Raw genomic sequence first — 12670 nt, 5'->3', positions numbered from 1 at the left:
AAGAGAGTGGAGGAAGGTACAGGCATTGGTGGAAGAGGTACTCAGATCCTTTACTACTGTAAAAGTACCAATACAGTAATATAACAATACTCCATTAAAGGAAAAAGGGTTAGTTTACTGAAGCTGTCTCTGCAGGTGACGGCTGCTATCCTCTGCACAGGGCAGTGTTTCAGTCTCTGGTCCCTGCAGATGGTACTGTATGGTTAATGAGAGGTTCATATACAGAAGTGAAAAGAACAGAGCAGATGCTGTTAATGATGCAGGTTTAATTTGTCCTTAAAAAGTCATTTGTCTCTATGTTTCAGTTCATTTCTGCCCGTGACTCAGTGCACATAAAAAAAGAAGGTTGAGTGAGTAACTGAAGTAGGGAGGGAGGACTGTTGTGGGAAAGTAAAGACTCTTCAGTCAGGATCTCTGTGTGCCACAAATTAAATCTCAAATCTTCCAAGGGAAGCAGGAAAATAAATGCTCTACATAACAATGCTTGTTTTTAGTTCTCCCAACTTTGGGTTTGGAGTTGTATTAATTTATGCCTTGAGATGCACCAACGTCACCAGTTACTCCTTACTCGTACATCAGAGATAAGATGTTCCAGCTAGGATGTTTTACCTTGAACCTCAAAAGATACTTTGTCTTACACAGCTCAAACTTGTTACTTTCTACCAACAATGCCCTGCAAGACATATATTTCAAGCTCAACCTTACTTTTCTTACTTCTCCTAAAAGAACTACATTGAAAATTGTACTCAGGCTTCATTTGGGTTACTTACTTGAACATGTGAAATTGATTAAACAAGACTAATCAGTGGCCTTATATATTTTCTTTCACATTCCTCACTTTTGATAATATGTTCCATCAGTCTACCTGAGAAAGATTGCTTTCATCATCTTGGTCTGAAGTGTACAATTTCACACAAATTAGTGAGCATGTTTAAAACATTGATGGTGATTGATAATTAAATGTTGGTGGTTTCCACATAATCCACATAAATCTTTAACCTAAGTAAAAGTACCAATACAGCATTGTAAAAATATTCCATTAAAAGTCAATACAAGAAATCCGGCATACGTAAAAGTTCATACAAGTATTAGCAGTAAAATGTTACTATTGAAGTAAAAGTAGTGCTTTGGTGTCTCTGACTTATATATGACATCATTAGATTATGAATACTGAGGCATCAGTGTGTAAACAGTATGTTACTGTTGTGACTGCTGGAGGTGGAGCTACTTTATGTACAGTTATTACAATGAAAATACTCAAGTACCTTAATTTACCTATTTGAAGCTTTTTTCTCATCATTTATGTTATATATAAGAATCTATGTTAATCAGCAGAGTCAAAGTGTCCTCAGCCTCTTCTCAGACACAGAGCTAAATTGATGGTGCTCAATGCTACAAAGTCATAGTCCGCCAGTCTGCCCCCCATCATCTTCCTGCCCTGGTGAATGAGCCAGAGGTTGAGGTTTGCTCAGTTTACATGTCCAATGGAGTAAACCTAGAAAAACACTGATAATTCATTATAATTAATTAAAATGAATATTTACTTTAAGAATTACATTTCAGATATTGAGACCGATGCAATGTGCTTACACAGGTGTCAAATTTGATTTAAAAATGAAATGTCAAAATCGTATAACTCCTATTAAGAGCCTTTCTGTTAGAGTACACTTAAAAAAACCTACTTTTGAACATGTACAGTAGCTTTAACATACCTAAAAATACAATAATTCATTTAAATGAGAAATGTTATTCAAACATCACATCATCATATATAATTATTTTTATTTCATTACTAATATAAACAAAACTAAAACAATCAAACTAAATAAATAAATAAAATCAATTTTCCCCCATCAAATGCCATCTTCTAACAAGGAAATATTGGCTCGTCACAGAATATGTGTGAATGTCTTCACCTGGCCTCAACCCCCTAACATCATCTGTCTTATGAGTTGTTGTCAGGTGATTTTTTCCTATTTTCTATGCTACAACACGAGTTAAATTTAAAGATGAGATTGTTATTGTAAAAAAAAAATTGCACAGAATTTACAGTTGTTGTCAGATGTTCCTTTTTCTAAACTGAAATAACATGAAAAACCAAGTTCACTGAACCTTGTTGATTGTCATATTTGATTTTCAGTCCATTTCTGCAAGAAACAGTGGTATTTGACGGTAGAAGGAACATGGTCAGGCAGTGTATCAGTTTTTTATGATAAATACGGGTTACACCCATTGATGCAACCCAGTGTGTAGTTGGTGTAAGCAGTATTTTTTCCATCCAAAATCTGATTATATACAGGAAAATGTTGCAAATGTCACTTCAAATGACATAAAACCCTACACAATCACAAAAATACATATTAGCAAACCTGCATGCTTAAAAAAAAAGTTTTTTAAGACATTTTTAAATTTCCCATCTTGCCAACCCTTATTTATCACTGACCCATATACAGTTAGCTAGTTAAGTTCACTGCTGTATATGCTGACTGCCTGCAGAGGAAGGCAAGTTGCATCAGCAAAAACAAAACTCACCTGGGACATCTTCTGTTTATCCCCCTACCATCAGGGATGAGGTACTGCACTCTGGGACTACCAGGTTAGGGAACAACTTTTTCCCCACAGCTGTAGCCTGGTTAAACCATAGTACAATACCAGAAGTACAATACTTCCCTCAGAAATGTAGTATACCAAAAGTACCTCCAAATTGTTCTTAAGTACAAAAACCTCTCAGACTAGTGAATTTTATTTAAGCAGTGAATTTATTTAAGCAGTGACATGATTAATACTGAATATGACATGAAGCCAAAACAGAAGACAGTTTTAATTACACATTAAGGAATGTACTGAATTTTTAAAATAACAATAACAATAAATACAAAAATAGGCTATTCGAAGTTATTCGCGCGTCATTTATATTAAAAATAAGAGTCTTTAATCATCTGATACCAGCAGAGTCTAGTGTCCTCAGCCTCCTCTCAGACGCAGAGTCATATCGATAGTGCTCAATGCTTCGACGTTGTAGTCCGCCAGTTTCCCCTGCGACATCTCTCTGCCCTGGTGATTGAGCCTCTGCTGGCTCACAGGAACCCCCTCTCTGGCCTCGACTTTGAGCTTGAAGTCGCTCACAGTCACGTCGGGTCTGATATCGTAGGTGCTCACTTTCCCCTTTTCGTTCCTCAGGAACACCTGGATGGTAGCGGGCTGGGGGGGCTGGGGTGGCTGGGTCAACAGCAGAGACACCTGGCAGCCAGAGTGCAAGCCGTAGGAGCTGATAGACCTGTTGTTGTCATTGAGAATTACCGTCTGGCCGTTAACAAAGGTCAGCTTCTGGATCTCCGGTGCAAATCCCGTATTCTTCTGGATGAGTGTTTTCAGATAGCCCACCGTGTCCGTTGGACGCACACGCAGGTTCAGGGAAGTCCCATCCAGCATAGTGATGATTATATCCATGATAAGTGGCCTGGAAGTACAATTTTTAAAATAAGTTCACTATTTTCAAAGAATTATTACACTTTATTTAATCACACAATCGATTAAGATAGTTTCCTACCTTGTGATCACTTGAGCCAGTGAAAAAGTTGAAGTGACAGATAAACAGACGCTCAGCTGCAGCAGTGCCGCAGGTTTCAGTTTACTGTGGGTTTTATAGGCTGCCTCAGCTGTGACGTCACCTCTGCTTAAGATTCGTTTACCGATCATTGTTTACTTTCGGTTTTTATTCTCAAAACATGACTCTACTGAACGGATGTTGTGATCACTACTAACTTTGCAACAACTTTGTACCTTATTCTCTCACCTGTGATCCTCACAGTTTTAAATAATAAATACGAGGAAATGTGACGCAGATTAGGTGAGCATGTCTATGGACGCGTTGTATTCATGTTAAATGATGTTTTGAACTATTAGGCCCTGCAGTGGGCATCAGGCTGTAACAGTGCCCTCTGACAGGTGACATGACTCTAATTTATTGCACCTTGTGGTTTTCATTTGGTTGGTATTGTACTGTGGGTTGTAAACACAGGTGAGGCTGAACAGAAACAGGTGTTATGTAAGCATCAATCAGGAAAGTCCAGTAATCATCTGATAAACAAACGTCACAGTCTATTTATAGACATTTATCTCATTTGCAAAGGAAACAAAACAGTAAGAGAACGATCAATTATTTATTATTTTATTATAGTTGATCATTTCTAGAATGAAAATAGGACACATGTAGATTATAATATAAATTAAAACAATGTTCTTGCATTGCTCTGAATATTGATGACAAACTAATTTTTTATAAAATGAGACTGAAACTAAAGAGAGATTTAAACTCAGGTGTCAGATGAAACTGAAAAACAAAATTTCAATACAGGATCAGCAGCTTTTTATTTTTCCTGTTTCTGAACTTTAATTGACAAAGTATTTCTCTCTTTTAAGATGAACATCAACAGTAAAGTGATCAATGACAGATGTGAACTCATCCTCTAGTTCTTGGAGGACATATAAACTCCCAAAATGTAAGATTAGTTATAAATATCAGGATTTTCTGTTTGTTTCAGTATGGCAGTGCTCTCCTCCCTCTTTGATATTTGAATATTTCCTGTGTTGAGAAAATAAATAAATAATTCCTTTATTGTCACTGTGTTTAAAATACAATGAAATTGCTAGTGCCCATCACAGTGGTATTTTGACATAATACTGCTGCATACATACATACATACATACATACATAAATACATACATACATACATACATACATACATACATACATACATACATACATACATACATACATACATACATAAATACATAAATACATACATACAGTTGCAAGAAAAAGTATGTGAACCCTTTGGGATTACTTGGATTTCTGCATAAATTTGGCATAAAATGTGTTCTGATCTTCATCTAAGTCACAACAATAGACAAACACAGTCTGCTTAAACTAATACTGCACAAAAAATTATATGTTTTAATTTTTTTATTGAACACAACATGTAAACATTCACAGTGCAGGGTGGAAAAAGTATGTGAACCCTTACGCTAATGACTTCTCCAAGAGGTAATTGGAGCCAGGAGTCAGCCAACCTTGAGTCCAATCAATGTGATGAGATTGCAGGTGTTGGTTAAAGCTGCCCTGCCCTATAAAAACACACACCAGTTTTGGGTTAGCTGTTCTCAAGAAGCATTGCCTGATGTGAACCATGCCTCGCACAAAAGAACTCTCAGAAGACCTACGAACAAGAATTGTTGACTTACATGAAGCTGGAAAGGGTTACAAAAGTATCTCTAAAAGCCTTGATGTTCATGTGTCTACGGTAAGACAGATTGTCTACAAATGGAGAAAGTTCAGCACTGTTGCTACTCTCCCTAGGCGTGGTCGTCCTGTAAAGATGACCGCAAGAGCACAGCGCAGAATGCTCAATGAGGTGAAAATAGAGTGTCAGCTAAAGACTTACAAAGATCTCTGGCACATGCTAACATTTTTGTTGACGAATCTACAATAAGGAAAACATTAAACAAGAATGGAGTTCATGGGAGGACACCACGGAGGAAGCCACTGCTGTCAAAGAACATTGCTGCACGTTTGAAGTTTGCAAAAGAGCACCTGGATGTTCCACAGAACTACTGGCCAAATATTCTGTGGACAGATGAATCCAAAATTGAGTTGTTTGGAAGGAACACACAACGCTATGTGTGGAGAAAAAAAGGCACAGCACACCAACATCAAAACCTCATCCCAACTGTGAAATATGGTGGAGGGGGCATCATGGTTTGGGGCTGCTTTGCTGCCTCAGGGCCTGGACGGATTGCTGTCATCGATGGAAAAATGAATTCCCAATTGTATCAAAACATTTTGCAGGAAAACTTAAGACCATCTGTCCGCCAACTGAAGCTAAACAGAGGATCGGTGATGCAACAGGACAACGACCCAAAGCATAAAAGTAAATCAACAACAGAATGGCTTAAACAGAAGAAAATCCGCCTTCTGGAGTGGCCCAGTCAGAGTCCTTACCTCAACCCGATTGAGATGCTGTGGCATGACCTCAAGAGAGCAATTCACACCAGACATCCCAAGAATATTGCTGAACTGAAACAGTTTTGTAAAGAGGAATGGTCCAAAATTCCTCCTGACCGTTGTGCAGGTCTGATCTGCAACTACAGGAAACGTTTGGTTGAGGTTATTGCTGCCAAAGGAGAGTCAACCAGTTATTAAATCCAAAGGTTCACATACTTTTTCCACCCTGCACTGTGAATATTTACATGTTGTGTTCAATAAAAAATTAAAACATACAATTTTCTGTGCAGTATTAGTTTAAGCAGACTGTGTTTGTCTATTGTTTTGACTTAGATGAAGATTAAAACACATTTTATGCCCAATTTATGCAGAAATCCAAGTAATCCCAAAGGGTTCACATACTTTTTCTTGCAACTGTACATACATACATACATACATACATTCGGCAACACACACAATCAATCACAACCCTTTATAAAACTATACAACAAACAAAAACAAAAACAAAGCAGGTAAAATTAAGACAAGGCAGGTAAGTTAAAAAAAAATAAATAAAGTGCTGTAAGTGCAAGATTCTGTGAATATTGCACTAGTATATAATGCACAGGTATATAATGAGGTATAAAGTGGTTGAATGGTCACAGTGTATGTTTATTTAGAGTCTGGATGGCTTTGGGAAAGAAACTGTTAGATGATGATCTGTTTACCTCACTGTTGTATTATTCAAAATATTATTAATTTATTGTCTTGATATAACAAGAGCTGTAACTGTTCAGTAAAATCATCACATCCATGTATAACTTCTAATCACCTGACAGCGCTGCACTTATTCTTTGACCTTTGACCTTTGGTCATCTCTGCTGTTAATATGCCATTTTATTTTGTTGTAGTCATTTATTGGCAGTCACATTTAAGGCTTCCAACTAAATATCTAAAATTTAACATGAATTTCAAGGCATTATGTCCTCTGCCTACACATTATTAGCTGGCAGCAAATTTAGAATATGAAGTTTACACTATGCCTAGATAAGATAAGAGATTAGATACAACTTTAATGTCCCTGTACAACTACAATGAAATGTTGTTTGGAGCAACCCTGTAGGTGCCTAATTAGGGATAAAAACTATTAAAAGTATAGACACTATACAGCATAAGAATCCAATAATATGAAATCCATAAAAACTAAATACTGTACATACACAGGATTAAAAAAAGGAAAATATTCAGTTATGAAAGCAAGAGGAGCTAGTAGTTCAGCAAACTGGAAAAATATTGCACTGAACAAATTATAGTTAAGAGAGGAATAGATAAAAAGGAGCAGTCACAGTGATCGTCAAACATTGGATCAGCTTATTTTTGCCCCTGGCTTTCTCCTCCGTTTTTTACTTTGTTATGAACATCCTGGAGGTGGGTCATCTCACACACTGTCTCTCCTGATCACCTCAGTTAAAGGGGCACTAGTGATTTGGTGTTTCACCTCTATAAAGTTTAGGGAAATTGTTAAAAAAATAAAAAATTATATATATAATTTTATTGTTTATATATATATATAAATTGCTGCAGTAGAAATATCAGGACTTTAAGGCTGTAGTATCAATCAAGCTAAAAGAAAATCTCTGAATCCTACATTTCCCACAATGCAACTTAATATTATCTTTTATAAGACCCTCCCTGTCTGGTTAATGTCCATATCTTTCAAACTTCATGTCTCCAGTTTGCAACTCTACTTTTCTGTTATGAATTGTGTACTCTCTGTGACTAGTAACATATTTTAATGTGTAAATTGGTGGATCGTCCTTTTAAATACGAATGAATGTAATGTTTTATCCTGTTTTATCCTGTGCCGGTTTTGTAACTTGTGGTTGTGAACAGGATGCAGCTCCACTCACAGGGCGTTAAAAAGACAAAACATACAGAGACGTATTCACATTTGGAGCTTTATTATTATTTTTGTTCCCAATTAACATAATCAAACCATGTTGTTTTTGTTCATTTTAAACTATAACATTTTTTCTGGTATTGCCAAAACTAAATTACACAGACAGTAAAACATTGCAATGCATAAACCTTATTGATCAGCTCAACATTGATTTCTAAAAATGACAATAAATAAACAAGTTATTTGGTCTTCATTCATTTGGAATAAAATAATATATCTGATATATCAGCAGAGTATATCAGCAGAGTCTAGTGTCCTCAGCCTCCCATCAGACGCAGAGTCATATTGATAGTGCTCAATGCTACGACGTTGTAGTCCGCCAGTCTCCCCTGCGACATCTCTCTGCCCTGGTGAATGAGCCTCTGCTGGTTTGCAGAAACCCCCTCTCTGGCCTGGACCTTGAGCTTGAAGTCGCTCACAGTCTCCTCGGGTCTGATATCGTAGGTGCTATTTTGCCCATTTACGTTTATCAGGAACACCTGGATGGTAGTGGGCTGGAGTGGCTCGGTCACCAGCAGAGTCACCTGGCAGCCAGAGTGCAAGCCGTAGGAGCTGATAGACCTGGAGTTGTCGTTCAGCGCTTTCCTCTCGCCGTTGTCAATGATGAGTTTCTGGATCTCAGGTGCAAATCCCAGTTTCTGCTGGATGAGTGTTTTCAGAGAGCCCACAGTGTCCGTTGTACGCACACTCAGGTTCAGGGAAGTCCCATCAAGCATAGTGATGTTTATATCCATGATAAGTGGCCTGGAAGTACAATTTTTAAGATAAGTTCACTTTTTCAAAGAATTATTACACTTTATTTAATCACAACATTGATAAAGAGAGTTTCTTACCTTGTGATGACTTGTTGAGTCAGTGAAAAACTTTGAGTCTTCAGACAGTGACAGATAAACAGATGCTCAGCTGCAGCAGTGCCGCAGGTTTCAGCTCACTGTGGGTTTTATAGGCTGCCTCAGCTGATCAAAACAGTCACCTTTAAGATTCATTTTCCATTCATTGATTAGTTTCGGTTTCTATTCTCCAAACATCCCTCTGCTGGAATGATTGCAATGTTTTGATCATAACTTTGCCCCTAGCAACGTTTATGAACCTTAATGTCCCACCTGTAATTTTCAGAGGTTGTTAATAATAAACTATAACACATGTGATGCAGGTTAGGTGAGCATGCCTATGGACGCACTGGTTTCATGTTAAATGATGTTTTGAACTATTAGGCCCTGCAGTGGGCATCAGGCTGTGTTGTCATGAACTAACTGAGCCCTCTGACAGGTGACATCACTCTTTAACCTGGTTTATTACACCTTTTTTTTTTTTTTTTTTTTTTTACTGTCTATCAGTATCAATCAGGAATGTCCAGTTCTGACTAATCATCTGATAACGTCACAGTCTATTTATAGTCATTTATATAATTTTTGGTATATTTGCAAAGGAAACAAAACAGAAAGAGAAAATACCAAGTATTTATTATTTTATTATAGTTGATCATTGCTAGAATGAAAATATGACCCATGTAAATTATAATATAAACTAAAACAATGTTCTTACATTGCTCTCAATATTCTCATGACAAAACTGCTCACTCACTATTTTTATAAAATGAGACTGAAACTAAAGAGAGATTTAAACTCAGTTGTCAGATGAAACTGAAAAACTAAATTTCAATACAGGATCAGCAGCTTTTTATTTTTCCTGTTTCTAAATGTGTAAAACCTTTACTTGACAAAGTTTTTCTCCAGTTCTTTTAAGCTGAACATCAACAGTAAAGTGACAGATGTGAACTCATCCTCTAGTTCTTGGAGGACATATAAACTCCCAAAATGTAAGATTAGTTATAAATGTCAGGATTTTCTGTTTGTTTCAGTATGGCAGTGCTCTCCTCCCTCTTTGATATTTGAATATTTCCTGTGTTGAGAAAATAAATATTTGATAAAGATCTGCTTACCTCACTTTCGCATTATTTCAAATATTATTAATTTATTGTCTTGATATAACAAGAGCTGTAACTGTTCAGTAAAATCATCACATCCATATATAACTTCTAATCACCTGACAGCGCTGCACTTCTTCTTTGACCTTTAACCTTTGGTCATCTCTGCTGTTAATATGCCATTTTATTTTGTTGTAGTCATTTATTGGCAGTCACACTTAAGGCATTTGACTAAATATCTAAAATTTAACATGAATTTCAAGGCATTATGTCCTCTGCCTACACATTATTAGCTGGCAGCAAATTTAGAATATGAAGTTTACACTATGCCTAGATAAGATAAGAGATTAGATACAACTTTAATGTCCCTGTACAACTACAATGAAATGTTGTTTGGAGCAACCCTGTAGGTGCCTAATTAGGGATAAAAACTATTAAAAGTATAGACACTATACAGCATAAGAATCCAATAATATGAAATCCATAAAAACTAAATACTGTACATACACAGGATTAAAAAAAGGAAAATATTCAGTTATGAAAGCAAGAGGAGCTAGTAGTTCAGCAAACTGGAGAAATATTGCACTGAACAAATTATAGTTAAGAGAGGAATAGAAAAAAAGGAGCAGTCACAGTGATCGTCAAACATTGGATCAGCTTATTTTTGCCCCTGGCTTTCTCCTCCGTTTTATACTTTGTTATGAACATCCTGGAGGTGGGTCATCTCACACACTGTCTCTCCTGATCACCTCAGTTAAAGGGGCACTAATGATTTGGTGTTGCACCTCTATAAAGTTGAGGGACATTTTTGAAAATGTAAAAAAATAAAAATAATAATAATATATATATAATTATTATTTTATATATGTATATCAAAATTGTTGCAGTAGAAATATCAGGACTTTAAGGCTGTAGTATGATTCAAGCTAAAATAAACACTCTGAATCCTACATTTCCCATAATGCAGTGTAATATTATCTTTCATTAGACCCTCCCTGCCTGGTTATAACCATATCTTTCAAACTCCATGTTGCAGTTTATACTATAACTGCACTTTTTTGTTATGAATTGTGTACTCTCCGTGACTAGTAAACATATTTTAGTGTAAATTGGTGGATCGTCCTTTTACATTAGAATGAATAACACTAATGTAATGTTTTATCCTGTTTTATCCTGTGCTGGTTTTGTAACTTGTGGTTGTGAACAGGATGCAGCTCCACTCAAAGGGCGTTAAAAAGACAAAACATACAGAGATGGGTTCACATTTGGAACTTTATTGTTATTTTTGTTCCCAGTTAACATAATCAAACCATGTTGTTTTTGTCCATTTTTAACTACAACATTTTTCTTGTATTGCCAAAACTAAATTACAAACAGAAAAAAACATATCAATGCATATACCTGCTTCATTAGATACGCTTTTTTTCTTTTAATAACAATAAATAAACAAGTTATTTGGTCTTCATTCATTTGGAATAAATTAATATATTAACCATCTGATATATCAGCCAAGTCAAAGTGTCCCCAGCCTCCTCTCAGACGCAGAGTCAGGTCGATGGTGCTATTTGCTCTGACGTTGTAGTCCGACAGTTTGCCCTCTCTCATATCTTGGCTCTCATGCACCAGTCTGAACTGGTCATTCGGGACCCTCTCTCTGGTCTGGACCCTGCGCCTGAAGTTGCTGACAGTCTCGTCGGGTTTAATATCGTAGGTATTTGACCTGCTGTCTTTTCTCAGGAACACCTGGATGGTAGCGGGCTGGGGTGGCTGGGTCAAAAGCAGAGACACCTGGCAGCTAGAGTCCAAGCCGTAGAAGTTGATAGACCTGAAGTCGTCGTTGAGAATTACTGTCTTGCCGTTAACAAAGGTCAGCTTCTGGATCTCAGGTGCAAATCCCAGTTTCTGCTGGATGAGTGTTTTCAGATAGCCCACCGTGTCCGTTGGACGCACACGCAGGTTCAGGGAAGTCCCATCCAGCATAGTGATGTTTATATCCATGATAAGTGGCCTGGAAGTACATTTTTAAAATAAATTCACTATTTTCAAAGAATTATTACACTTTATTTAATCACAACATCGATAAAGAGAGTTTCTTACCCTGTGATGACTTGTTGAGTCAGTGAAAAACGTGGAGTGACAGATAAACAGATGCTCAGCTGCAGCAGTGCCGCAGGTTTCAGCTCACTGTGGGTTTTATAGGCTGCCTCAGCTGATCGACACAGTCGCCTTTAAGATTCGTTTTCCATTCATTGTTTACTTTCGGTTTCTATTCTCCAAACATCACTCTGCTGGACGGGTGTTACTATTACTTTTGCCCGAACCACGTTAAGCTGCCTCAGCTGATCAACACAGTCACCTTTAAGATTTGTTTTGCACTCATTGATCAGTTTCGGTTTCTATTCTCCAAACATCACTCTGCTGGAATGATTGCAATGTTTTCATGATAACTTTGCCCGAGCTACGTTCATGAGCCTTAATGCCCCACCTGTGATCATCAGAGTTGTTAAAAAATAAACTACGTAAGAAATATGACGCAGGTTAGGTGAGCATGTCTAAGGACGTGGTGTATTCTTGTTAAATGATGTTCTGAACTGTTGTGTTGTCATGAACTCTCACAGCAATGAATTACTTTGGGTTTATATTCTGCTATGTGCATGTTTGTAATGTTTTGATCATTACTTACTTGCCCCAGGCATATTTATCAATGTAGCCTACTACATTAAAATCAAGTTTTACCAGACAGGTGTGGCAGAGAATTGGAAGGTGTTGGTATGAATTATAGATTTACAGAGGATTTGAA

The 12670-nt window shown here is 37.0% G+C and overlaps 2 protein-coding genes across 4 annotated transcripts; both read right to left on the bottom strand.

Annotated features, from left to right (window-relative positions):
- Window positions 1-2746: 2746 nt before the first annotated feature.
- LOC133979261 (polyubiquitin-like) lies at window positions 2747-8851 on the bottom strand. 2 transcript variants are annotated; one of them, XM_062417756.1, is made up of 3 exons: window positions 8777-8851; window positions 8456-8687; window positions 2747-3210 (listed from the first exon to the last, which is right to left on the bottom strand). In XM_062417756.1, the coding sequence occupies exons 2-3, from the start codon at window positions 8675-8677 to the stop codon at window positions 2965-2967; spliced, it is 468 nt and encodes a 155-aa protein (XP_062273740.1). In that variant the 5' UTR covers window positions 8678-8687; window positions 8777-8851; the 3' UTR covers window positions 2747-2964. The 2 variants fall into 2 exon arrangements, with proteins under 2 accessions (XP_062273740.1, XP_062273739.1); XM_062417755.1 differs by lacking the exons at window positions 8456-8687; window positions 8777-8851 and adding an exon at window positions 3551-3613 and having other exon boundaries at window positions 2747-3460.
- LOC133979259 (uncharacterized) lies at window positions 8191-12169 on the bottom strand. Of its 2 annotated transcripts, XM_062417754.1 has the most exons (3): window positions 11968-12169; window positions 11614-11878; window positions 8191-8422 (listed from the first exon to the last, which is right to left on the bottom strand). In XM_062417754.1, exons 2-3 carry the CDS (start codon window positions 11866-11868, stop codon window positions 8201-8203), a joined length of 477 nt encoding a protein of 158 aa, XP_062273738.1. In that variant the 5' UTR covers window positions 11869-11878; window positions 11968-12169; the 3' UTR covers window positions 8191-8200. The 2 variants fall into 2 exon arrangements, with proteins under 2 accessions (XP_062273738.1, XP_062273737.1); XM_062417753.1 differs by lacking the exon at window positions 8191-8422 and having other exon boundaries at window positions 11125-11878; window positions 11968-12158.
- Between the last annotated feature and the right edge of the window lie 501 nt (window positions 12170-12670).

The sequence above is a fragment of the Scomber scombrus genome, chromosome 4 (genome assembly GCF_963691925.1).
Source record: "Scomber scombrus chromosome 4, fScoSco1.1, whole genome shotgun sequence".
NCBI classification, from domain to species: Eukaryota; Metazoa; Chordata; class Actinopteri; order Scombriformes; family Scombridae; genus Scomber; species Scomber scombrus.
Note: the sequence above shows the minus strand (reverse complement) of the source record. Positions and strands in the feature narration are given on the sequence as shown.